The sequence below is a fragment of the Semicossyphus pulcher genome, unplaced genomic scaffold (assembly GCF_022749685.1).
Source record: "Semicossyphus pulcher isolate SPU_LCO1_2020_fin unplaced genomic scaffold, fSemPul1.0.p SCAF_15, whole genome shotgun sequence".
NCBI classification, from domain to species: Eukaryota; Metazoa; Chordata; class Actinopteri; order Labriformes; family Labridae; genus Semicossyphus; species Semicossyphus pulcher.
In genome coordinates, this window is record NW_027211659.1 from 7,593,536 (window position 1) to 7,620,328 (window position 26,793).

At 41.0% G+C, this 26,793-nt stretch overlaps 1 protein-coding gene across 1 annotated transcript; it reads left to right on the forward strand.

The window, feature by feature from the left end:
• The first annotated feature begins 3,424 nt into the window (after positions 1-3,424).
• Positions 3,425-25,931, forward strand: impg2a (interphotoreceptor matrix proteoglycan 2a). Its single transcript, XM_069662992.1, has 21 exons — positions 3,425-3,503; positions 3,593-3,814; positions 5,926-6,109; positions 6,220-6,222; positions 6,341-6,373; positions 7,683-7,729; positions 7,998-8,089; positions 9,074-9,229; positions 9,972-10,030; positions 10,136-10,156; positions 12,824-13,035; positions 14,856-14,899; positions 15,951-16,137; positions 16,243-16,958; positions 17,040-17,327; positions 17,428-17,647; positions 19,149-19,359; positions 20,497-20,685; positions 23,038-23,239; positions 25,397-25,476; positions 25,889-25,931. The coding sequence occupies exons 1-21, from the start codon at positions 3,425-3,427 to the stop codon at positions 25,929-25,931; spliced, it is 3,288 nt and encodes a 1,095-aa protein (XP_069519093.1).
• The last annotated feature ends 862 nt before the right edge of the window (positions 25,932-26,793 follow it).

Here is a 26,793-nt window from a genome sequence, read left to right on the forward strand (position 1 = left end):
GATTACATGTCTGTAACTAAAACAGAGCCCGCATGCCTGTGTCGTAAATCAGTAGATTTATTCGTTTTATGTATTACAAAGTTTTCTTTGGCTGCTGTTCTGAAAGCTTTTTTATTACCCTACTGTAAATAATTCTCGTTCTGACCAGAGGAGCCAACTTTGTTCTTCTGGAGCCGAAAGGCCTCGTTTGGAAATGCCTGCAGAGTGCAAAACAATGCTTTCCAATGTAATCTGTTCAGAGGGTTACGTGGTCGGCTTAGGTGTATTTACTGTCTCAGTCTGTCGGATCCCCTCGCTGTCTGACTGCGAGTAACCCCCTCCCCTCCCTGCGCTTTGTTTGGGAGTGTGCTGCAGCCATTCGAGTACACATCGACACTAAGTTGCCAGTTGATTAGGTACACCTTGTCATACCTACAGCCCTTTGTATCACGAGAGTAGTCTAAAGAACAGAAACACCTCTCTAGAATGTTTCCATATGTTTAAGATAAGATCGACTTTATTGATCCTCCATTGGGGGAAATTCACTTGTTACAACAGCTCAGGTTAAAACAAGTGATGGATAAAAAAAGGCAATAATAATATTATCAATAATAAATATATACACTTTGTACACCTTTCACTTATTGTGGAAGTTTTTGTACAAATGAGTAAAGTGACATATTGCAGAATAAATAACAATTGCACATGAGACATAATTGCATGTTATGGATGAGGTAATAAAAATGCAGAAGTATATGTACCAAAGTATGGTACTATACTATAATAATATAGTATATAATATTATATATAATAATATAGTAGTTTAGTCTGCACACACTCATTATAGTATCAGACATTGTAGTCAGAGAGTATACAGTAAGGGTTAAACTACAGCGCTAAAGGCCTACTTGGCTCCCCTGCTAGGTGCTCATGATATCAGGGTACAGGTTAATGCACGCTTTGGAGCAGCTCAGATATCTGCCAACTGGATGCCCAGGTATTAGCTCAGAAGCCTGCACCATGAATAGGGTGTATCACATGTAGCACTTCTGCCTGTAAAACCTTTAAGAGGAAGACGGATTTTAAAACAAAAACAAATAAGCTGCCAGCTGTGTTGGCACTGGTTAGTCTTTTTGGCCATGTAAGAGGCTTGCTTCAATGGATGACAATGTCTCAGTCGCTCCAAACAAACTAGTCTGTTCATTTGTATTTAATTTGCTACAGACATTCATGGTCCCCAGAAAATAAATCATTTAGATTTCAGTGAGCCCCTGACAATTCCTGTTGAGTCACCATGAGGTTTTTATTGTGGTTTTGGGTCTGATTTCCCCACAGCTGTTGGAAGGATTAACATCAAATTTTTTACAGACTTTCAGGGTCCCCAGAGGATGAATCATAATGCCTTCAGTGACCCTCTGACTTTTCCTCTAGGGCCACCATGAGGTTAGTATTGTGTTTTTAAAGTTGTAATGTCTGAAGATCTCAGTTTCGTTCTCTTTGGCGGCACCTATGGCGATAAACGGTAATTACCGGAGCACACTTCCCAGATATCCAGACAGTGTTGCATGTGTGACGTCCACGGTTGGCTCCGGTTGTAACTCTTGATTTTCCTCGCTGACGGTCGCTTTCCTTTTTAGACTGTTTGCTTCATCTGAGCGTCGAGTTTGTTTCTTTTTCTTTGGATTTTCACTTATTTTTGAAGTTGTATCTGTAGTCATCGATCTTTTCTTTGTTTGTTCAGCCATAGTAGATTACTGTTTACTCGCAACACTCGCAGAGACCGGAAAAGCAGCCGCTTAGCTCCGCCTACTCTCTCTGGCAGACCAACCACTGCTGGGTGATGGAAACAATCACTAACTGGGCGCTGCTTGTGATTTTTTTGCGAAAGTCGCTACAGACAGCCAGTCTGTAATACTGCAAATGCAAAGGCTTCCATCAGTGGTCCATAGGCTCAATCACCATTGTGTTACCTCATTCGGCGATAGAGGATTATTACTTTAAGTGAAATATCAAAACAACTGTTTGACAGATACCAGAGGAAATATCCTTATGATTTTAGTAACTCCCTGGCTTTGTATTTAATACTACAATCAGGCCAAAATGTTTCACGTTATTGATTGGTTTATGATCAAAAACCTGCAAAAATAATTGCATTTTTCAAGTAAGTCTACTGTAATGTTTCGTTAGTGCCAGGACCCACAGCTAGCATTACTAATGCTTAACATGGTAAACATACCTGTGTATGTTACCACTGTAATTATGCTAATGTTGCTGACCACAATATATAAGTAATACTTTTGTTAATGCAGGCAGACATAGGGAGGACGTAGAGGTCTCTCAGAGCCTTGTTTTAAAGACCCATTGGACATGTTTTTAATCAGCTGAAAGTAGCATAATATGGGACCTTTAATAAATCTCTACATAAATGCATCACTTTACACTGCAGTTAGGATAATGGGATGATACTTAATAATAATTAATGTTGTCAGCTTACTAAACCCTAAGTTTATCTCTCATTACTCACTCCCCTCGTCTCTCTTTCTTTCCCGTACGTAAGGCAGCTACTTAAAAGATAAGAAGGGGAAGATTCCCCTTTTAAAAACAGGATAAACCCCGTAGGAAGTGTTTGGTGTTAAAGGTCGACTCCAGACTAAGCTCCATGACTCTCACTGTTGCCAATATGTACATACTGAGAGGATTTCAGTCACTGGTCCTTAGCTCATCGTCTCAGCTGCTAGACAACCTGACGCATATGTGTGTAAAGGTGGGGAGGGGTTGGGGTGTGTGTTAGAGATTTCTAAAAAATAGAACTGGTTATTTTTAAGGAGCTAGATTGTAGGAAGTTATTTCAGCACATGAGTTACTATCTCCAAAAGTTTTATATATTTAATGCCCTTTGCATGATTGGGTGGCAGGCAGTTAAAGGGACTGTCCTTCAACTAAAGGGCCTGGATCAATACTTTATTTAAAGGTGACTATTTGCTTCTCTGCACAAATCATTAAATCCCTCCAATAATCAGTAAGCTGTCAAATCATCCATTAAAATTAATGTGTCTCTGCTGCTGCTCCATCCACGTTCCTTCCACACCTAGCGCCCTCCCTTCCCACTGTTGCTCCAGTAACTTCTTGGCGAGCTCCTCTAAAAGGCTTACGGCAAACAGGATTAGAGAGCATTAAAAAATCCCCCTCTCTCCGAGAGCCATCTGCCTATCTACCTGATCCAGGAGCTGTCCTTTCAGCACCATGTGTTACACCTCTATTCGGCTGCAGAGGAAAGCAGGAAACCAACGAGTCGTAGTGTCGTGAAATGATTTCTGCACGGACTTCTGAACTATGCAAACTTGTAAGAAGCTGTTTGCGTTGCTGTTACATGACTTGAGAGGAAGTACGTATCCGCCTGATCCTTTTCCAAGTGCTCGGAATTAATCACAATCACGGATTTAACATGAGCGTCATATCGTGGAGGTGTTTTTTCTACTCTGTTGTATTTAGTTTTGTGGTTATTTTTTTGGACATAAGGACAGGTATGTATTAAGCTTCTTGTTCACCTCTTACTGAAAAAACAGTCTGATTTTAAGTCCTAAATGTGTTTTTTTTTGTTATGGTGCGCTAGATGCCACACTGGAAGGTTCAGGCATGGGTTACCTGAGTCTGCCTCATCAGGAGCCTGACGTTTATCCAAGTGTTGATCCTGCGTCTGATGTATCAAATGAAGGCCTTGCACTTCTCCTTCGACGGAAACGAAACATCTTTTTCCCAAGTGGAGTCAAACTCTGTGCACAAGACACCGCCGAGCAAGTTGCTGCAAACCATCTGAGCTACTTTTACCTCAGAGGTAAGACTGAACTGAGTAGATCTCTGTACACAGTAGGCATACTATATATTTACACACCAGGAGGGGATTTCAGCAAAAACAACAACAAACCTTGACTTATTTTGTGAGTTTCCCCCTCTGTTTGTCCTAATCTGTGTCACAAACGAGCAGGGACTTAATTGTCCAAGTGGCAAGAGTGTTAACCTTTTCGCCATTTGCCTAAAGGGATCCACCTGTATCCAGCAGGAGGATGTCAGTTGACATCTGTGTGGACACTAGTTGCAATTAGGCCTTATGAGATTTGCATTTTGAACAGACTGTGGTCTACTTCAGATGCTTCCGATACGTCCCGTACAAGGTCAACTCCAAGCTCCCTTACTCTTCTGGTATCTGCTCAATCATATAGTTTTGTTTTGATGTGACAAGGTTTGAAGTTCACCAATTTAGTATTGCAATCCTTAAACATGATCAAGAGTCAAGATGGACAGTTCTTTAACAAGTGTCCACATTAATCCAGCAGAACCAGATATATTGTCTTTTTTTAAGTCCCTTCATTCTTCTTTCTTATTAAAACCTGGTGCCTATATCACCCACAATGCAACTCAAACTCATCAGAGAGAGTCAGGTGTGTTGTTATGCTAGTAGCAGCTAATGTAGCCTTTAGCTGCTAGCCTCAAACAGAGAAGAGGAGTGAGCTGGAGGTCTGGTAAACTAACTTATTTCTAATTTCACACCCCCAAATGTTTTGATTGCGCTAATAGTCTTCGGCCACAGGCTATAGCAACTCAAGTGACATCAGGTTTTGCACAGCTCCCCTGGTAGCAACATTGGCTCCTCACATATCCAGTAGAAGTCCCCAAGACCTGTTTGCCTCCAATCAGATATATTGGTTGATTGTGAATTAATTTGAGCTGGTCAAGCCAGTTAAGAACATTTTTTTTTATATCTACACCAGCATGCATTTCAGTGATTTAATAGGGACTATATTTTTTTTGGTAGAAAGTATTTTCAAAGTAGACCAATTTAAACAATGTATGTGTTAATGCAGAGTTAAAGGAGAGAAAATGACAATGAGTTTTGCAATACTTTTTGCACCAAAGACAAAATGTCTTTAAATGTTATAGCACTGGTGGAGGGGAAGATGTCAAATGGCCAGACGCCAGTGTTGGACTAATTAATACATTCATTCACGTACTGCACTGAAGTACACTTTATGGACCTTGCACTCGAGTACTGCAGTTATAAACTACTTTAGGCTTGTACTTCACAACATTTCGGACGGAAATATTGTATTTTGTACTTCATTACATATATTCCAGAGCTTTAATTACAAGGCATTTTATATTATATATAAATCGACCAAAACACGTATATGATACGAATAATTCTATAAAGATTATTCAATAAATTACTTCAATAAAAACTACAACAATAAAATGCTAAATCTTAGTTATAATTAACCAATATTATAATAATTACATAACACATGGGGGGATTTTGACTTTTGACACTTTAATTTTATTCATTTACAATCATGAACACACAACTTTTAATTGTAATGTAGTATTTTTACTGTGCGGTATTTCATCTTAAACACAAGGACAGAATCTAAATACCTTTTTAAGCATCACTAGATACCTCTATCCTCAAGAGGTAAGTCACAAACTGATTTTCTGTGGGATTTTGGATGAAAGTTTCCAGCTGAACAGGAACAATTCCATCTGTTATTGCTTGAAAAACACTGTATTTGCGTGTGAGTGTTAGGAGATCAGGGCGTCACATTTCCAGGCAGCCTAATTTAGACAAAGACGGTTGCTGGTGCCAAGAGACAGTTTGTGTCTCTGTCTCTGTGCAAAGTTGAGGTTTGTTACGTAAGCTAGATTTGGATTTTAAGGTGACTGTTGGTGACTCAGCCTCATGGTCGGTGTTGATGAGGAAAGATCGGAAAAGACTTTGTTTGTTCATCGTCCTCGGATCGATGCCCAATAGGGTGACTGATGAAAAGGAGTTATGTCATGAGGTCAATGTGGCAGCGGACCAGCTGCTAATATAAAGGTCTCCTTATGCACCATTATGATCGTTTGATTTGAGGTTTGTTTTCTAAGTCAGGGTGTCTTTCTCTCGTCTGATAGTGTGCCAAGAGACCATATGGGAGGCTTTCAAGATCTTCTGGGACCGCCTGCCAGAGCAAGACGAGTACCAAAGCTGGATGAGCAAATGCCAGGACGGCGCAGTCACGGCACAAGATATTGGCACCCACTTCAGCCAATCAGAGGAGCATCAGGCTCTGGTTAAAAAGGTTAGTGGAGGACTAAAGTATCTGTGAGCAGATCCTGATATACTCCTCTGCAGGTGGTGGATACTTCAGCTTATCCCATTTCCTTTTTGTATCTCTTTTTGTAGAGAACGTCACTGACAGGGTTCAGCAGGTAAAAGAGACTCTCCACCTCTTTCCCCCAGTGCTAACCCACCATTTTAATCATACATTAATGATCTTGTGATTAAGTCTGTGTTTTGTAAATGTGTCATTCTTCCCACTATCCGTAGTGAGCCCACCAGGTCCTGGCAACATATGTGCAGGTGAGGTTGTCAAGGCTCTTCAACCTTACCTGTTCATATTCATGCTCGTCAGTTACTGCACGCGACCACAGATGACTCATGTTCATTTGTTTCCTTTGTTTGATTTTTGTTTCATAGATTTAGACACTTATATCCAAGCTCTTCTTCTGTGTATTTGCTTTTGCACTTGATGAATTTAAAAGACACTGGCATTATTTTATCTTTTTTTTTTTTCAACAAATCCCACAGTAAGAAACAGAACCAACCAGAGGTTTTCAAAGCCAATATAATTGGTTGTTTGTGAGTCTGATCTCGATCTGCTCCAAAAATGAATGAGTTCTTCCCTGGCCCATGCCTCACCCAGATCAGTAGTAATCTCCCTGATTGAACTCTTTGGTGGAGCAAACATAGAATGAAGTCTTGTCTGTAAAGCCACAATCTGATACTACTGATGCCTTCATGCTACTGTTTTCATTGGCCAGTGTAATGGGCGCACTGGGCATGCTCAGTGATGTAAGCCAAACATAAAGGTAGTTTTTGGAATATTACCTATACTGGTCAAAGTCTTTGTAATGCAGTAGTAAAGTAAGAGTTTGGGAAATGCAATTATTCACTTTCATGATGAGAATTAGATAGATATTTCCACTACTCTCATGCCTGTTGCTAAATATGAAGCTACTGCTAGCAAACGGTTAGCTTATCTTAGTTTAGCCTAAAAAACTGGAAGCAGCTAGCCTAGCTTGGTCCAATCCAGTTAGCTAGAGACCTCACTATTAAAATAAGACTGTAAAATCACTACTATAACCCCCATAAAACAATTTAAGTTATATACATTGTACTAATTTCTAAGACTTAAAAGTACTAGTAGGTGGATTTGAGTCTTTTCAGAAAGAGCCAGGCTAGCTTTTCCCGACTGTCTCCAGTCTTTATGCTAGGCTAAGCTAATCAGTTGCTGGCTGTAGCTTTACATTCAGCTCACAACAATGAGAGTATTTGAAAGCTTCTCATCTAACCCTATGAAAGGAACTGAATAAGCGCCTTTCCCAACTTTTCCTTTGAGTGTTGTTTTAATTTAAGGACAGCAATCAGTTTCTATGACATGGGGCCAGCGTCTCATGCCTTGGCTCAGACAATACTGTAGGTCTACTTGTTAAATAAGTCAATCGTTTGGTTTTGGCATCTTTTCAGGATTTGTTGAAAAAAAAAAAAGATTAAAAAAAAGCCACATCCTTTTAGTCGTATCTCTACCTATAATATTCATCATACTGAAAAGCCTGTATTTTTAGGTAATGATATCGGCCTTGTTGAAACAATCTTTCTCCTTTTACAGCACTCCAACACCTGAAATACCGAAAACTATTGAAGCTCCTGAGCTAGGTAAGTGTCCAACAAGCATTGTAATTTCAGTGTCAGGCCATTATCGTGTGTGTGTGTGTGCTTTAATGTATACTCATACAATATTCATGTGGGTTTTTGTACAAAGTAAATCTTGCTGTTTTTTTGGGGAGTAGGTTTGGCCAGTTCTACCTGAGATAGGATCAGGACAGTCTAATCCATACAGCAAGCGGGAAACATGGAACTTGGCAAAGGGTTAATCTCACATCCACTTGAATTCAACCCACACTTCCTTGTTTTCTTACCCTAGAACACAACCAACTACAAGAACTGGAAGAACTTACTAAAGAAGAAATGGTGGAGGAAGCAAACGACATTGTCCCAGAGCCGGAGGAGAATCCAGTATGTACACACACACACACACACACACACTTACACAGGCTTAACTACTATATTGCTTAAATTATTGTACAGTTGTTCAAATACCAACACCACTAACAAAAATGGCTGCCTAAAATGCAGTATCGGGTATCATCAAGTACTCCTATCCGATACCATAATTTATTAGCGTCCCCATTAATCTACTTGTTTCCTTTTCTCCAAAACAGTAGCATTCACAGCAATAATACATATCATGGCTGCTACTAGAAATTACTGTTTGAGTGGCTAAGAAGACCAGTGGCTGCTTGCTAGCTAAGAGTGAAACTTTAGCCAAAGCTAGCAAAACGTTGGTTATCAGTTTATAATAACTCATTTTAAGGCTCTACTTTTTTTAAAACTTAAAGTATCGATCATTAAAAAGGTAAAAGCAGAAAATTAAGTACTTTTATGATAAATATCAGGGTTTCTCTGACGGCAAATTTAGCTTTGATTGTTTGTAGGTGCTCAGCTTGTTGGCTAGGTTAGCTAGCTAGGTTAGGATTTCTTCTGTCGACTGAGTCAGGCCAAGAGTGATAGCAATCAATTCACATCCCTACATGATTAGCAATGTAGTTTCCAATTGTTATATAAAAATAGAAATATGTATTTTTTATCGCATAGTATTTTTACTTGATTATAAAAAAAGTAAAAACAGAAAATAAAGGACTTTTATGTTAAAAATCAGGGTTTCTCTGATGCTCTTTGGCAAACGTTAGCTTAGCTTGTTAGTGGGTGCTCAGCTTGTTAGGTAGCTAGGTTGGCTAGCAAGGTCTATTGAGTCAGGCCAACAGTGATAGCTATCAAATCACTTCCATACACGATTAGCAGTCTAGTTTCCAGTTGTTGTTTTTTTTGTTGCCTTAGTATCGGAGGGGTTCTTGGCGTCGGCCAATATTAAAGTCTAGCTATCGGAATTGGTATTGGGAAGTAAAAAATTGCATCTCTTATTTCTTTCTTGTTGCACAGCTGGACAATGACATTGCCGTGCAGCCTCCCACCCCCCCTGTGCTGGAGCAGGTAGTGAAGCTCAGCATCCTCCTGACCGGAGAGACGTTCAGCAACAGCCTAGACGATCCAAACAGCCTCCAGTACCAAACGCTCAGCACACAGCTCGGTGCAAAGGTTCGTCTCTGGCTCCAACCGCTGTCTCTTCTTAATGACTCCCTTTAGTGCTACCGTATCTTGGCTGCAGCCAGGACTCACTGCACCTCCTGTTTTATGGTCTGTGATGGATGCATTGTTAGCTTTAACAACACATACTTAACAGCTGCAGCAGTTAAGCCTAAAAGTGTCAGGCAGGACTTCAAAAATGCAGATTTTATGATGCAAATTATTTGTTATGATGTGTCTTGGGAGTTGATAAACTCTGGCGTATGCACAGATACTCACCTTCAGTAGAAACTTCAGGGATTTTACTTGGAAATTCAGTAAATGTCTTTAGGTACGTTTCCCTGGCAGACAGCTTGAAACATGGATGTGGGAGGATGAAATGGCACGCACATACATTGTAAATAACAGTAATATCTTGTGTCTACAAGGGAGGACATCTCTCTCAATCCGTAAACTGCTTTTAAGTCTCTGTGGAGATCTGCTATACACATGAAAAATACATACCTTTGTTTACTGCAAACACAACTCAACACACATGCCTTGAACAGATTACAAATCTGTGCGGAGAAGGTGGAGTGGAAGGGAGGACAGGGACTGAAGACTCAGAAGTAGAGACGAGGGAATAGGAGGACAAACCAGGAGACTAAAGGCCTTTGAGGCTTATTTGCATCCTCTTTGTTGTTATCCTGTCAAAATAAGACAGAAACTCTTGCTGAGGCTCGTTTTTGATGCTTGGTCATTTTTGTTCTTGCAGATCACGGACGCTCTGGAGGGGCTTCCTGGATTTAAGAGCGTGTCTGTGCTGGACTTCAGGTCAGTCTCTCTGCTATGAGTGTGGAAAAATGAACTGCCCTCACATTATGGGCAAAGCTACCTTAACGTGTTGCATTAACCCATTTTAACTCTCCTTTTATGTAGGCCCGAGAAGGACACCCAAGGGTGAGTCAAAAGTTCAAGCTTACGGTAGTAGTTTGACCTTGAGTAGTTCTCCCGTCCTGCGTTGTATTTAAGCCCCCAGATCCCTATCATCCATTGTTTACCTAGACCTGTGGGAGGTTGTGTGTGGTGTCACCTTCATCTCCCACCATGTTGCCCTGTGAGTGTGGGCACGTGTAAAGATGCGTCTCTGGTTGCCTGTGTTAATGGTCTTAGTGTGGTCAGTCACCTGGTAAGTGGGATCAGGATGGGTTCACAGGAGTGAGCAGGTGCTCTTCTATAGAGACGATTATCTGGGCTTTAGGACCTCACAGGAGGGTTACAGGGAAAGATGTGGTGTGTGTCAGGAGAGCAAAGTAGAGGAATTACAGAAGACGTAAGTAAAGGAAGGTGGAGAAGTTAGTGGGTAATGATGTGACTGTGTTTCTGGCCATGTTCTACTAGTGGAGGAGTCATCAAATGCTTAATTTACGTACAACTAAGAATGTTTTAAGTCTTGCATTCAAATTTTTCCATTTGACATTTTGGGAAATACACTTTTGCTTCCTGGCGGAGATGCAAAGATGACACATAGAGGCGGACAACCTTTCACACTCACACCTACAGCCAATTTAGAGTCACCAATTAACATGTCTTTGGACTGTGGGAGAACATGCCCGGGGAGAACATGCATTCTCCACACAGGAAGGCCCACTTCGTCCGAACAGGGATTCGAACTAGGAACGTTCTAGCTTTGAGGCAACAGCGCTAACCACTGCACCACCGTGCAGCCCCCAGTTAACCTAGCTTAGCATAAAGACTGGAAACAGGGGGAAGCAGCTAGCATGGCTAAATCCAAAATGGACAAATCCACCTATCAACTCATGTAATCCATTTAAGTCTCATAGCTCATCAAGTGGCGCAAACTTTATTTACTATTTGACAGTTTCTTCTTCTAAATTTATCATATTTTCTATGTGTAAATTCTAAATGGAGATATTAGGCAGCTGTTTTCCTTGTTTAACATACATTATATACTGCATGGCCATAATTTTGCAAACAATACATTAAGCATACAGAGAAATTTAAAGCTTTCCACAGTGATGGTGATTTGAATCCTGCTGTTATCTGCAGGTCACAGGACACAGCAGGAGTAGAGCTGTATCTGCCTGCCTCTGTGTCTATATGAAACTAAATGAGGAAAAATTTGGTTCTAAATTGAGCCGACTGTGGGCCGGCATGTGCTCAGCAGTCCGCCAGAAACCCAACAAACTAGGTCAGAGTGGAGGGCTCCCAGCAGTCAGATTTAGGCTGATAGATTGCTTTTTCCAGAGCCTGGAATCTGTTGTGAGGTTTCCATGTTTATTATGATGATATTGATCATTCTGCTGACTCTGCCGTTTTTTGGGGCCTATACAGTCGAGCTTCAGCGTACCAAGCGGGAGTAAATCTCTCGGGTCATCAGTCATCTGTGAGCGCTCTACAAGTTTTTTTTTGAAGCTTTGACGTTAAATCACGCTAATGCCTCGGTGATTCTTCATCCTCTGGAGGACTGGTTTCTGATCCAGGAGACGTTATTTCATACTTTCTCATTGTGCGTTTCTAAAAGATAAATGTGAAATACATTCAGTTTAGGTCCTAGTCTGTGGATTGGGGAATATTCCCACAAATGTTGGTCAGAAAAACGCAAAGAAACCATCTTTTCTCACTTTCTCAAATAACTGTTTTTTTGCTCTTTGTGGAGCTTCACGATGGTCACAGCAGAACATAAACGTTAAAACGTAGTAAAGTAGGGATGCAACTAAGGACTTAGTCGATTAATCTGTATATTTTTCTCCTACTAATATATTACCAGTAGTTATTTGGTCTTTGGTCCAAAAAATATCAGTGTCTGCAGAAGCAAACTTCTCAAATGGATTGCATGTCCAAATTCCAAAGATATTCAGTTTGCTGTTTTGGAAAAGTAAAGACACCAAAAAGTATTCACCTTTAAGAGTCTTGAATCAGAGAAATGTTAAAAAAAAATATTACAAAGATTAAACAATTATCAAACTAGTTGCAGATTAAATAACTAATTAACAGGTGATTGATGAATTGATTAATCCTTGCAGTTGTTTCATTAAGGCTGACATTATGAGTTCTTTTGAAGAGAGAAATTAATTTAAGATTAGAGCGTTTTTAGAAGTTCCCTCTTGACCTTTGAAATATCCAAGAAACGTCTTTTGCAGCTTGTAATATTAATATATATCTTGATTAATATCAACATATTAATATGTATGAAAAAGTATTTTTCTGCTTTATTAAGCACACCTGTATAAGCTAATGACATCCAATCACACAGCTCTTTAATAAACGCTACCTGTGCAAAGATCATTATGTTCAAATTGACGTCGGAGAGGTATCACTTTAACTTTGTGTTAACTAGTGAGGTTGCAGTGTGCAGTGTTGTTGAACTGTTTCTAATGTTTTCCGTCATCATTGGAAACACTAACGCATCTATTAGACACACAATGGTGCCAACAAAGCTGAATGTTATGTGGAATTTTTGGCACATCTATTGAATTGAGTGGCATTACATTGTATAAGTGTGCCTAATAAAGTAGGTGATAAGTGTATATCACAATACAGTTCCAACCCTGAGACTGTTTAGTTTGTTTTTTGGATGTAACTTCTGCATACTTGTTTCTTCAGGCAAGACGGCGTGATGGTGGACTTTGCTGTCACACTGGTGGTGGATGGAGCGGGAGCCAGCAATGAACAGATGGACTACCTGACCCTGCAGTCCAACCTGGTGGAGAATTCCTATCGTGAGGTCATGGAGCTGAAGCGCCCGACTGTCTACACCATCAGCGAGATCAAAAACTTCGTCACTGAAGCCATGCAGCCACCCGAGCTGGAGAGCGGTAAGACGATGGCCAATGCATGACTGCTGAATCTTAAAATAGTCCCTGCACTGTAACAGAACACACACATGCCACCATTAGAGCTATTTATTTAATTGGCATGGCAGTGAAGTCATTGGGAACACATTGGCAGAGGTAGTGCATGCAGTGCAGGGAAAACCTCCAAATGTCATATCAAATAGAGACATAGTGGATCCAGCATTGATATTATTACATTCGCTACACCACTTGAGAAAACATTCCAGGGTTTTAATAGTCTCATCTGTTTCTTATTCGTCTGCTCTTTCTGTCAAAGAGGACAGAGACATATTTATAAGAAAATTCAGCGTAAAAGTGGGGCATTTCTAATGACCAAATCACAGAGTCATCAGTTATTGGAGCTGTGTATTTATTTGGTGCTACGGTTAAATCCTTGTCTTTAAATGGTCAGCATAAGTGAACTGTGAAAAAAGTTTGAAACCCGAGCCCTCAATTTTTTTGTTTCACTTTAGGTCTGACTTTACATTAATATCAGAGTACTTTGCCAATTGCTGAGGTTGTAACAGAGCTTTCACACCTTCATAACTACAGTACCTGGTGGCGTACGATACGATACGATACGCTACGATACGCTACGCTACGATACGATACGGTGCAATGCGGTACGAAACAATACGGTACGATATGGTGCGGTGTGGTGCGGCGTGGTGCGGCACGGTACGGTAAGATGCGGTACGGTACGGTGCGATACGGTACGGTACGGTACGGTACGGTACGATACGGTACGATACGATACGATACGGTGCGGTACAGTATGGTGCGGTACAATACGATACGATACGATACGATACATTACAAAACAAAACCATGTGATACGGTGTGGTGCGATGCGGTACGATACGATACGATACGATAAGGTAAGATACAATGCGGTATGATACGATACGATACAAAACTATTCGATACGATATGATTCGAAATAAAACTACACAATACGATTCGATACAAAACCATACAATATGATAGAAAGCCATACGATATGATACGATACAAAGCCATACGATGTGATACAAAACCATACGATACGACACAAAACCATATGATAAGATACGACACAAAACCATACGATATGATTCAAAACCATACGATGCGATACGATACAAAACCATACGTTGCGATACGATACAAAACCATACAATGCGATATGATACATAACAATATGATGCAATAGATACGATAGGATACAATACAATTTGCACACATTTAAATTGATCGATTAGATCTGAACCCCTGCATCTCTTCTATTTAGATCATTAAGTCGGTTAGCCGCCTCCTATCCTGTCCAAGAATCTTCTCCAGACATGCAGAAAATGAAGGATGTGATGATGTCTTTATCTCCTCCTCCTGTGAGATTTCTCCTTGCTCGGGTTTTTGAGGCCACATGTATCATTAGATTTCTGTGCTATTGAGCTTCCCTGGAGATGGATGCCATCTGATGCTCACTTTAATGATGGGCTTGGACAAATGATGGCTAAACACTCTCATATGGCTGTCATTTTGTGGCTGCCGGGGAACTTAAAGGCACAGCTTGACTTTGTTTTTCGTCTTTGGTGGCGATGCAGTAATAGCTTTGGCCCACAGCGTGCGGCTAATATTCTCTCCAGACTTTAACACTGATTTGTAGATATTTACCCCTGAAGGTAAAATGAAGTCAGTGCTGAAATGGTAACACTTAAAAGGATTCTGTAGACTCCCGCAGGCACGATTGTATTAGCCATTTGGCTCATTTGCCTCTTATGTGTCATTTTGTATTAATATTTGTTTCCCTACTGGTTCCACAGTGTCTGAGGTCCCCGAGCCTTTTAACACTGCAGGAGGAGCCGCGGTGAGTAACAAGTTACCTCCACAACACCTGACAACAATCTCCCTCCGGGGCATCCAGCTGCTTTGAGCTCCACTAAGTTGATAAATCACTAAGAAAGCTGGAAGATGTAGTTTGACTGATGTTGCAATAACACGTAACTGGCTGGTGATGTTCTCCAGACCACACCAGTGCAGGTAGGGGATGAGCTCGCCAGCAAGGATGAAGTGAGGCTTTGAGGATTAGAGTGGCTCTTTCTATAATAATCCACAGCTATTCTGGGTAAAAAGCTACAGAACACGGCGACGCAGAGAGACAGCACATGTGAGTTTACGCAGACGAGTAATACCACCCAAAGTCTGTCTTAATTTGTGGGTGTTCTTGCCGCCTGAGCTCTTTGATGCTAATCAGTGTTTGGGTTGTTTTAAACGTGTCTGCTGGTTCACTTTAGAGCTCAGCTTGCTAAGTGATTAATATGACTCATTATTTGTATTGGGAGCGTTTGGAAAAGTAAGTAATAGATTTACAGGCAGGAGCTCCGAGCTACTGTGCTTGTGTTTGGGACATTTAAGCTCTCATTAGAGGAGCCAGCCTGCAGTATCCCAGCTCATTATTATAGACCTTTACAGCTTAGTTAAGAAAGTATAGTGTGTTCGTGAATTACATCAGAATAATAATATAATAGCAATGCAGCAAGCTAGACATGCTTCCTATTGGGTTGTAAGCCAGCAGATTGCCTTAAAGACCTTACCTTACCAAGTCAATCAATGACAGCAGTTACAATACAAACGGTAGAATGGCAAACATTGTAAAAAGTAGTTTGTATCGCAACAATGAAAAGGTTCACCAAACTAAACCAGCTGGTATCAATAGATCAATGTTCAGTTTTGTAGTACTACAAGATAACTAGCAACTAGGTAATGGTTACTATTTGCAGTGTACCTGCCTAAATTTGCAACCCAACCCCAAGAGCAGCAGCAGGAGCTTAAATTCGCCTGACAAACTCAAAACAGCTGGCACACTCTGGTGATATCACGCAAATGGATTTACATAACAAAGCCTGATTCTGATGCAGGCTAAAGCTGCCGATGAGCCACAAGAGGTCACGATCATTAGAGAGGACAACGAAGATGTCAACAAAGAGGAGGTCCTCAGGGCTCTGCAGGCGACGGCAGAGAATGACGTTATCGTCCTTGAGGAGAGTACAGTTGTGTCTCCTGCTCCTGCTCCTGTCCTGACCACTGCTGCACCTGAAACTCACAGTAAGTGTATTCCTCAACGGCTTGTCAGCTCAGAAAAGAGTAGCCAGTTTCTATAAAATAGTAGCAGACATTGACATAAGTTTCCGATTGTCTTTGTTTTTCAAGGCATTGAAGAGGAGGGTCTGTTGCTGGAGGAAGCTGTTGAACCTTCCCCAACCAAGGAGCTCCCAGATGTACTTCTGCCTAAATCACCATTGGAGGTCGAGTCCTCTGGTTCAGGCATAGACAACCTGGAGGTAACCACAAATGCTCCGAACTCTGAAGCTGAAACAGAGGAAGTTGAGGTCGCGGCAGTGCTAGAAGAACCGACTACTGCAACTCATCTGGAGGAAGAGGATCATCTGAATGAGCTTGTTGTGGAGGAGGCAGAGAATACAGAGGAGCTTGAGACCTCCACAACGGCAACTGAGACCATAGAAGAAGAAGGCCTGCCTGCTCTAGTCGCACCTCCTGAGGCTGTGGAAGTACCGAGTGAAGCGACAGAGCTGGAGACCTACAATGAACTACCTGTAATTGAAGAGAGCGGTATAGAGGAAGCAACATTGAGCGGGGGAGAGGAGTTGAAGGAGGAGACAGCACCCGAAGCTCCGGCTGTAGAGGAAAAGGCAGCAGAAGCTCCAGCGATCTCAACAGAGGATCTTGCAGAGGATGAGATCTTACTGGTCAACAAAGAGGAAACAGAGCTACCAGTGACAGGCACACCCAGTCCTCCTCAACCGACCGCCCTGTCTCCAGAGAGGGAGTCGCCTTTCACCCGCATCTCTGATGTTAACCCCATCCCTGAGGGGCCACCTGATGTCATCCTGCCTTCAATGGTGGAGGTAATGGAAGAGAATTTGATATTACCAAAAGTAGCACATACAACACTTTCACAAAGTTAAATTACATTTTTTGCCCCCCAGATCCAGACCATTAACGAAGACCTGGATGATGCCACCACTGGAGACCAGGAGTTTGATTTGATTCAGTACGGTTATGGTTTGACAAATCACACAGAGGACGGCAGCACTAGCTTTCCGTTTGGTGTGGCACATGGCACAGACCAAGTCAGCATCGCCATGCCTGCCAACCCTGGACGAGCGCTGATGGTTTTCTTCAGCCTGAGGGTGACCAACATGATCTTCTCAGACGATCTCTTTAACAAGAGCTCCCCAGAATACAAAGCCTTGGAGCAGCGCTTCGTAGAGCTGGTAAACTCACATCATTCTGCGTGTCGTTGTCAGTATTTCCACTGTATCAAAGCCTCTGCTTTTCAACATCCAACTTCACATTTGTCTATCTTTCCCTCAGCTTGTTCCTTACCTGCAGTCCAACCTGAGCCACTTCGAGAATCTCGAGATCCTGAACTTCAGGAACGGGAGCATTGTGGTCAACAGTCGGATGAAGTTTGGCAAGCCTGTGCAAAAAGGTGTGACCACCACTGTCTATCTGATCCTGGAGGACTTCTGTAACACAGCCTACCAGACCATGAACCTGGCCATCGATAAGTACTCACTGGACGTTGAGTCAGGTAGGTTCTCAGCGATGTACACTGTGGGGTCTTTATAAGTGCTAACAACTTTGAAAGCATCAATGATTTGAAGCTAATATTTCTTTAAGGAATGTGGAAAGGAAATATGCTAACTTGCTTTCTTGCCGAGTTACATAAGTGGACCAATACCTCTCTCATGCCTGTTCTTTAAAAGCTGGAGCCTTTTGACAGTTAGACTTAATTTAGCATGGACCGGAAACAGGGAGTAAGAACTAACCTGGCTCTGTCAAAAGGTAACAGAACTTGCTGAAGCGAAGCTAAACGAACTAGCTGTTTGCTTCCCTCTTCTCACCTAACTCTGAAAAGCAAATTTGCAGGTGTAATCTCAGGAACGTTGTTTGGTAAAACAACAGCATTGAGTCGGTTTAAAAAGGTGTTAGTGTGTGAAAAGGTCAGGGAAAGCAGATGTTGAATCCCTGTCGTGATACCCTGTCTTGGTCTTAAGAGGCCAAAGACACGGTCACATCAGCTGAGAAGAGATAATCATGGCTTCCCTGGACAGTGTCCAAGTTAACCTATATAATTAATCGCTCTTTGACCGACTGATTACTGTGTGCAGCTCCAGTTTTACACAGTGTGTTTAATGGTGCCCTCATTTTTTAAAATGCGATTAATTAAGGACCCAACCGAACATTTTATGTGCACATTATTTACTGCACTTTATGCGGAATTGAACTCCAGGCCGATGCCTTTGAGAACATCAGACGGCTTGTAACTGGATGCTCATGATGTCAGTTGCTTGAGTCACAGTGAAAACCCAGTGGTGGAGCATGCAGAGGGGCTCAAATGGAAAGAGAGGAAGATGACCAGTTTATGTGTCTGTGTCCATATTTGAAAAAATAAAAAATGAATACGTAGGTCATCTGAAATATTCATACAATTTGTATGAATTAATTTAATCTTCTGTTTATTTTTGATATGATTTGAAAAATAGTTTAACATTTTGGGTAATGTGCTCAAACACTCGATTGCAGAGATTTAGACAAGAAGATTGATACCACTCATGTGTGTTCGATAAATATGGTCAATGTACGGCTTCAGCCTGTTAGCTTAGCTTAGCATAAGGATTAAAAACAAGAAAAAGGTAGCTGTCTCTTTTGTTTTGCTTTTCCAAAACCTGATATTTGAAAACTTTTCTTTACTGATCCTTAAAGGTGCTGATGAAAGGACTTTGTAACCTTTATACAGAGCCAGGCTAGCTGTTTCCCCCCTGTTGCCAGTCTTTGCACTAAGCTAAGCTATCCAGCTCCTGACCAAAGCTACATATTTACTGTACAGATATGAAAGTGGTGTCATTCTGCTATCTAACAAGTAACGAATAAGCGCATCCCCCCAAAAGCTTAAACTATTCCTTTAGGGGATTTTCTTAGCTCTTTTAAAACTAAAAACCACATAAGCACATAACAATATGAAGCTAACCTGCTTCTTACAGTTTCTCATAAAGCCTTTAAGTCAACACTCTTGGCTCTTTTATTTCCAGGTGACAGAGCTGACCCCTGTAAGTTCCAGGCGTGTAACGAATACGCAGAGTGTAAAGTGAACAAGTGGTCCGGGGAGGCCGAGTGCGTCTGCAACGCCGGCTACTTCAGCGTGGACAGCCTTCCCTGTCAGAGTATCTGTGAGCTGCAGACAGACTTTTGCCTCAATGACGGCAAGTGTGACATCATCCCCGGCCAGGGAGCCATCTGCAGGTGGGTGGGGATTTAGGGGAAGAGATAAGCATGTGTGCGGGAAATGTGTCTGAGTTTGCAGGTTTGCTTCCCAGAAGACTGAAGAGCTTTTTTAAACATGTTGTCAAAATTCCGATTGTTAGCTTCTGCTTTTAAAGTGGTATTGCTTAACGTGCAGAGAGACGTCCAATACACTGTAAATATTTGTTTAAAGGCATTTTTTTTTTTTTTTTGGCTGATCATAGTGGGGAGGTTAAAATGTGTTATTATCACGGCCACAAACAACAAAGAACAATCTTCAAACAGATATATTTTTTTGGCTCGGATCAAGATTGTTCTTTCAAAGGAAATAAAAAAGACTTTGAGTCAGTATTAAAATCTTTGGCGGTTGACCATTTTAATCTAATATATCCCTCTGGCAGTAAATATTCATGAATGAACACAATGAGTACCGTCTGGGGAGGCATAATTGCAAAAGTTTGATTAATTCTGTGGTGCATTTTTTTCAGCTCCAGGAAGCATATTATCACATTTTTGTTTAGTGAAATATATTTAATAATACGATTTTATAGCTTTGTTTTATTTCTTCTATATCAAAAGATTACTAAGGCTTACTTTCAAACTATTTTCTTATGTTTGTGCATGTGTTTCCATATCCAAATGGACCTTTGAGTAGGATTATGTGGGTAAAAAGTGAAGGAATATACGCCAATAATCCTAATAAGTGACAGAAACCTGTCCTCAGGCTTTGTTCGAGCTTGTGTGTGGTTTAAATGGATTGATTCTGAACAGAGGTGAGATTGTGCGCCAAGATGAGGTGGTGGTGTGCCTCATAAAGCATGCAGACAGCTCCAGATGGATTCTTGTTTATTTCACTTTGACAAACCAAGTGTCACGTTGCTCCATCGAGACAGGAAAGAAACATTTAAAGGTTATTTGAGTTATCCCAAAACAAGGAATTCATGATTTAATGACACACACGGACCATTAAAATTGTACACATTACTATGTCATCTTTACAGTCTGTAATAATTCAACACTGAATTAAAACAGAAGACCAATACGTCTGCACTGGAACATTTCACTTAAAGAGTCGGTTTTAGGTCATTGTTCTGAGTGGAAATTATTTAAGAATATCTTCTCAAATTGTCATCTCAGGTGTCGCGTCGGGGAGAACTGGTGGTACAGAGGAGAGCACTGCGAGGAGTACGTATCCGAGCCGCTGGTGGTCGGCATAGCGATCGCCTCCGTCGCTGGGTTCCTGCTGGTGGCCTCGGGAGTCATCTTCTTCCTCGCCAGGACGTTACGGGATCAGTATGACAAGGACGAGTCTGAGGACCCTATACGGTGAGGAAAATCAACCAATTACCAATTAGCACCTAATGAGAGTGTCAGACACGTTAATTAGATCAGGCATCTAATCCATGCCTGTCATTATATTAACACACAATGGAGGGCCTCATTTGGGGAGCATGTTAGTAGGCTTAAACGGCCGGGATGAAGGGCATGCATCAAAGTTAACTAAAATAAATGTATTTTACTATATACCGCTATATGTTTCTAAATAGTGGTTTAGTTATCAGTGAGTGACACATGGTGAATAAAAGGAGTTTAATCGTGCCTGAACAAACAAATAATTGAGCTGACAGATGCACTGTAGAAAAATAAAGTTGTTTGAACTTATAAAAGTAAGTTTCCAGGGTTGACTGATTTTGAGAAGATAAACTGATACATTTGAATTCATTTAAAACAAATACACTTTCCTGGTCAAATTAACTTGTAATCCTTTAGTTTTCTTAAGTTGTTATTGCAATTTAGTTGCCACTTTAGATGTTTTGTCAACACAGTCTTTGAATTAAATTCATGGCCGAACGGGGATGCGAATTATCAGCTCCCTTCTCGCTGTGAGGCAACAGCGCTTACCACTGCATTTTGCAGCCCCTTCATGTAACATTAATTAAATTATATATTTGTATTTGGGTCAAGTTTATTATAAGGTATATTCTTATATTCTCACATTCATAACTTCAATTCAATCAGTTTTGGAAATTGGAAAACGTTTCATTAGTTGAGATGACATAAACACAACATCACAACATGAACACTCACTTCTAGTTAAACTGACAATACGTTATGAGTTAGCATGACTAATTGTTTTTACAGTGTGTATATTTCCCTTCTTCAACTCTCCATCAATCTTTAACTACTTATGCTATATAGTCAAGTTTGTTGACAGAACTACTGTAAACTTCAAGCAGTTTTCAAAGATAAAAAACATGCAAGGCTGGATTTGTGTTTAAGTAACGTCTATAAAAATAGAATTAGGAAGAGTTAGGACCAAGAATTAGGGCTTCAGTCAGAAGTTATTTCATTTGGGGGTGCTGGTTTAGCTTAGTAATTAAATTGCGCGTCCCATGTACAGAGGCTACAGTCCTCGATGTGGCGGCCAGTTTCGACTCCCCACGTTCTCTTCCCCTGTTTCCATCACTATCCGCTGTCCTCTCTCTCTCTCTCTCTCTCTCTCTCTCTCTCTCTCTCTCTCTCTCTCTCAATAAAGGCATAAAAGGCCAGAAAGAAAAATACTATAATGATTATTTCATTGGCAAATAAGCTGCTGATTATCAAAGATCACTGCAACCTCAAATGTCTTATTTGTTCACAACCCAAAGATATTCAGTTCACATTAAGGAAACTAATCGCCATTAAAAAAGTTAATAATATAATTGATTCATTGCTTTGGCTTTAACTAAGCTAATTAATCAATTATCAAACAGTTGGCGATTAATTAAATAGCTGATTGAGCGTTTGATAAATCGTATCAGCTCTACCAAGAATGTTTCAGTATGATCAAAAGAAACATTTAAAGTTACATCTAAAGACATATTACACTGGGTTTAAGTAAAGGTGCAATTAAGTTGTGGAACAAGTAGAAACACATTGTATGTGTCCCTGACACTGACATACTGTATAAGATACTTATACATACTGTAAGGGGGGAAATCAAGACTGTAATCCTCTATACATGTATCCCAAACTGCTTGTAAAACTCGGAGTAAATGATGAATTTACCAGTCAGATTTTTTGTGCAGCCTGCACAAGCTGTTAACTCTTTTCCTGAAAATGAACCAAACTTAGTTTCCATTTCATAGTAAAAAAAAAACAGCAATTGAGTGTGTTTGAAGTTTTCCCTCCTCCACCAACTTCTTTTTAGATTAGGGGAGCCTGGTTACTTTCTTTAGAGGACAGAATAAGTTGAGACATCCCATGACTGTATTTTCAGCTAGACTGCCAAAATCATCTCTGAACTATCCCTGTACTCCTCGGCAGTAGGGCCTCCCCTTCTCCCTCTGCCCGAGCTCCTGCTTTTACCCTCTGTTTACTGTTTTTCTCCCTTTGCAGACATGAAGACACACAAAGTATCTGTTCATTCATCTGTCTGTGTGTGCGTGTGGCTGGGTTCCCAGAGCAGCCTGTGGAGGAACCATCGTTAACCTCAGCCAATTAGCTGATCAGAAATGGTGCTAATCTGTCCCCAAAAAACCTTTAAACACCCAACAGAAGAGGCTGTTAGATCCGAATCCGAATCTGGCAGAAATACAAAGACTCATCTGAGGTTAACAAAGGTTAATGAGGGTAAAGCTGTATTCACTGCAGCTTTAGTTATCGGACTGATTTCTCTGCTTTCATGTTGCTTAACAGGCGAGCGGAAAGTCTCCCGTCTCTGGAGAGGGCGACCAAGTACAACCCCATGTATGAGAGCGAGGCCACCACAGGCTACAGCCACTACTACCGACGCTACCCTGAAGCTCCGGTGTACAGCAGCGCCAGTGCGGAGGCCTCCACTGACTTCAGCAGCGAGGAGATACGACACATCTACGAGAACAGTGAACTGACCAAGGAGGTGTGTGTGTGTTACAGTACCTACTCCCCACTGCTTTCAAATACTTTCAAAATAAGTTATTACAGAGAATCTTAGAGGTGAAAGGTTTACTCCTTCACTTGACTACCACACAGCTCTCAACCCTCACAAGGCTTTATTTCCTCATAGTTTTGCAAAAGAGCCAAATAGAGGCCTCCTCCGTCAGATTAGTGTACAGAAAATAAGAGTCTGTTCGTTTTACAGTGCCATCTGTAACTCCATCTTTGTTTATAAAGTATTATTCAACAGTTAGTTCAGACCAACTAATCTGATGGGACAAGAGGCATTCCATGAGAGCTGATATACGTAGAGAACGACACCACTGAGACTTTTCACTCTGTGTATCACTCCGCCTCAGCCAGGTGTTCTGAATACTGTTAATTAACTACAGCAGACCGTGTATGTCGACATTGATCAAGCTGGTACCTCAACACACAGCAGACTCTTGTTTCACTGGTTGATGATAAATCAAAGCATACAGATAAATGTGCATGATAAAAAGCAGCTGATCTGTGGTAACACGTAGACACAGGCCATGTCTACACGTACACGGGAATTATTGAAAACAGAGTTTTTGCCTCCTTCGTTTCTAAAAAAAAAACCCTGTCCACACAAGCACGGTTATAAAAAATCCCCGTCAAAACGGAAACTCAAAGACACAACATAAAACGCTGTCATGAGAATGCCACACCAACAGGCGGAGATATAACCCGGTCATGCAAAGAAGAAGAAGAAGAAGAAGAGTTGCTGCCAGTCAAAAGTCTGAAAAAATCTATCCCGAGTCCCGACGCCTTTGTTCCTCAATGTAGTAGACGAGTAACTGTACATATGTGTAAACATGTAAAAAGTCCTGTTAAGCGTCACTGTTTTCGTCACGTCTGTCATTTTGCTAGAAATGTCGCCTCATTTGTGATGCCTCACAAAGGATATAACGGCGCACAGCCTGATGTCATGAGCCAAAAACGCTGTTTACCCCGTCTGCACGTCTCTGTGGAAACGGAGTTTCTAAAAGTCTTCACCCTGGCCGGAGTTTTAGTTTTTGGGTTGCTTGGCAACAAAAGTCCAATTTCAGTTAAAGCTCCTGTGAGGAGTTTTTCTCTGGTTATGAAACAGACTGAAATTAATTCTGATTAATCGATATGACCTACAAAAACAAACCAGATCATCAGCGACAAGATTGATTATTTCAATAAAGTTATTTTTAATGCCTGAAACTGCTGGCGGGGGGGGGGTAGGTGTCAGATGAAGTGATCAACTGCACGCTGCCTTTGTTTACATTTTACAGGGCAAAAATTTAAAGTGAGTGATACATGTGACTGTTAAAGCAAGCAGGATAAGATTTTTTAGTTAAAAACCACCACTTAAACATGTACAGCGATAGGGGTACGGCTTTATCCACAGGGGGCGCCAAAATCAACACAAACTAAAAGTTCCTCACAGGAGCTTTAAGTTTTGGAACTAGTTGAGTTAGTGGAGCAAAAAGTAATCTGTTGTTGATTATTATTTTTTACTACTCTTTGCCGCTTGTATAACTGTTGTATAAAAGCAATATCACATTCCAGATCGTGATGTTGTACTGAACATCATCACAGCTGTAATAATTTGCGGGCTCGTGGCGACAACCGAATCGCAGCTTCGACTCCCTTTCATGTGATATTGCTTCACTCCTAATATGTCTCATGAAAGCCATGCGGTATTCCAGAGGAAGTACGGAAGAAGTTTATGGAAAATCGCAGTTTTTCAGGGAGAAAAAATTGTTTTAGTCTGACCTAACTGAAAATATGCTTTTAAAAATTTGACTTGTCTTATGTTGATTATCTTCATAATCTAAGTGCCTTTTTGGAATCTCGACTCTGATTTAAGTGCAGATAGGTAACTAGTCAGTGACTCAGGTGTGAAACATCACTTTCATTTCCAGCATCCAAATTGTATCTGACAAGTATCTTAATTTGGAAACCTCAGGTCATGAACTCGATCTATCACCAGCTGGCTTTTACGGCCTTAAGGAAGCCAGTGTAGGTTTTGGTGGGTTTAATGCGTCATGATGTCAATGTTTTGATTGAACCACAGCTTGTAGTTTACTGTTTATCTGCCTGTGACGTAATGTTCTCTCTCAACTGCTATCATGTGTTTCTGCAGGAAATCCAAGACAGGATACGCATTATTGAGCTCTACGCCAAAGACCGGCAGTTTGCAGATTTCGTACGGCAACATCAAGCGTGAGTGCCTCCCTTGTTTTTCCTTTTATACCGCAATGAGATAAACACACGGGCCAAAGAGACCAAGACAGGAGGGAAAAGGGAAGTGAGTTTGAGATAAAGAAGTCTGGCAGGATCGTTGTGAAAAGGATAAGTTGCCAAACCAGTGTGGAAACAGATTTATCATCATCTTATATCTTCACCAGTCAGGCCAGGAGCTCATACAGTGAGACAGAAACCATTAGGAGACGCAGACGTTCCTTCGTCTGCCAACAGTCTGGCAGGAACAATGTGTTTGTGCTTTTTAAGTTGTGTCTGGCTGTAGATTACCGCTCTGTGTGCCTTTGAGATACTTTGTGCCAGATAACCTGAGTTAAGTTGTGTGTGGTTGTTTGTAAAGTAACTAAAGAATCTCATGTGAATGTGTTTGCAGTGTCCTGGATACCCGCAGAGAGAGCTCCTCTACACAGGCATGAAACGCTCCTGTGAACAACAAGGTATTTTTTACGCCATGTGAACACCATGCAGCAGTAACTTCTTAATTATTATCCAAATGCATTAGAGGGTTCAGCTTGCACTTTTGAAAACCTTACCATAAAAAATATACATACATTACTTATAAGATTTGAGCATTCAATGTATGACGATTGGTGACCCATCTGCATCCAACAGAATATTGGCTAACAATATATGTACATTTGAATTTGAAGAAAGCGTTTGACAAAGATTAAACATTATAGGTTGAAATTTTGAAAATACATTTTCACTTTTATGCTGAGCTTTAGATAAGAAGATTGATACCACTCTCATGTCTTTACATTCAATCTGATGCTACAGCAAGAGGTAGTTAGCCTAGCTTAGCATAATAACTTTAAGCAGGTGGAAACTGCTTGTCTTGCCCTATCCTAAGCTAGAAAACCCACCTACGAGCACCTGTAAAGCTGAATAATAACAACATTGTACTTGTCCTTTTTTCTAATCCATAAAACAATCAGTTAAAAAATGTTCATGTTAAAACAACAAAATTAGTTATTAATGTTTTTGCATCAACAGAGCCAAGCTAGCTGTTTTCCCCTTTTTCCAGCCTTGATACCTGTGGAGTAGCTTAGCATAATTTACAGTTAAAAAAACCCTAATTTTTCCCACACTGGTGCTGTGTGCTGGCCCTCATACAGCCTCTGCCTGAAACGACTCAGTCAGCTCTGTCCCTTTAAGAAACTCCCCCCTACAAGCCCGCTTTCTTCTGATTGGCCAGCTCTCTGAAGCCTGTGACATCACAAAGTGCAGCGTGTAGAAAAAACTGAGAAGCCTAAAGATTACTCTAACATACTTTTACCT

Coding starts and splice junctions, on each gene's coding strand:
- impg2a (XM_069662992.1), top strand. CDS start 3,425: ATGAGCGTCATATCGTGGAGGTGTTTTTTCTACTCTGTTGTATTTAGT. Junction 9,230..9,971: donor GCACACAGCTCGGTGCAAAG/GTTCGTCTCTGG, acceptor TTGTTCTTGCAG/ATCACGGACGCTCTGGAGGG. Junction 17,648..19,148: donor CTCACTGGACGTTGAGTCAG/GTAGGTTCTCAG, acceptor TTTTATTTCCAG/GTGACAGAGCTGACCCCTGT.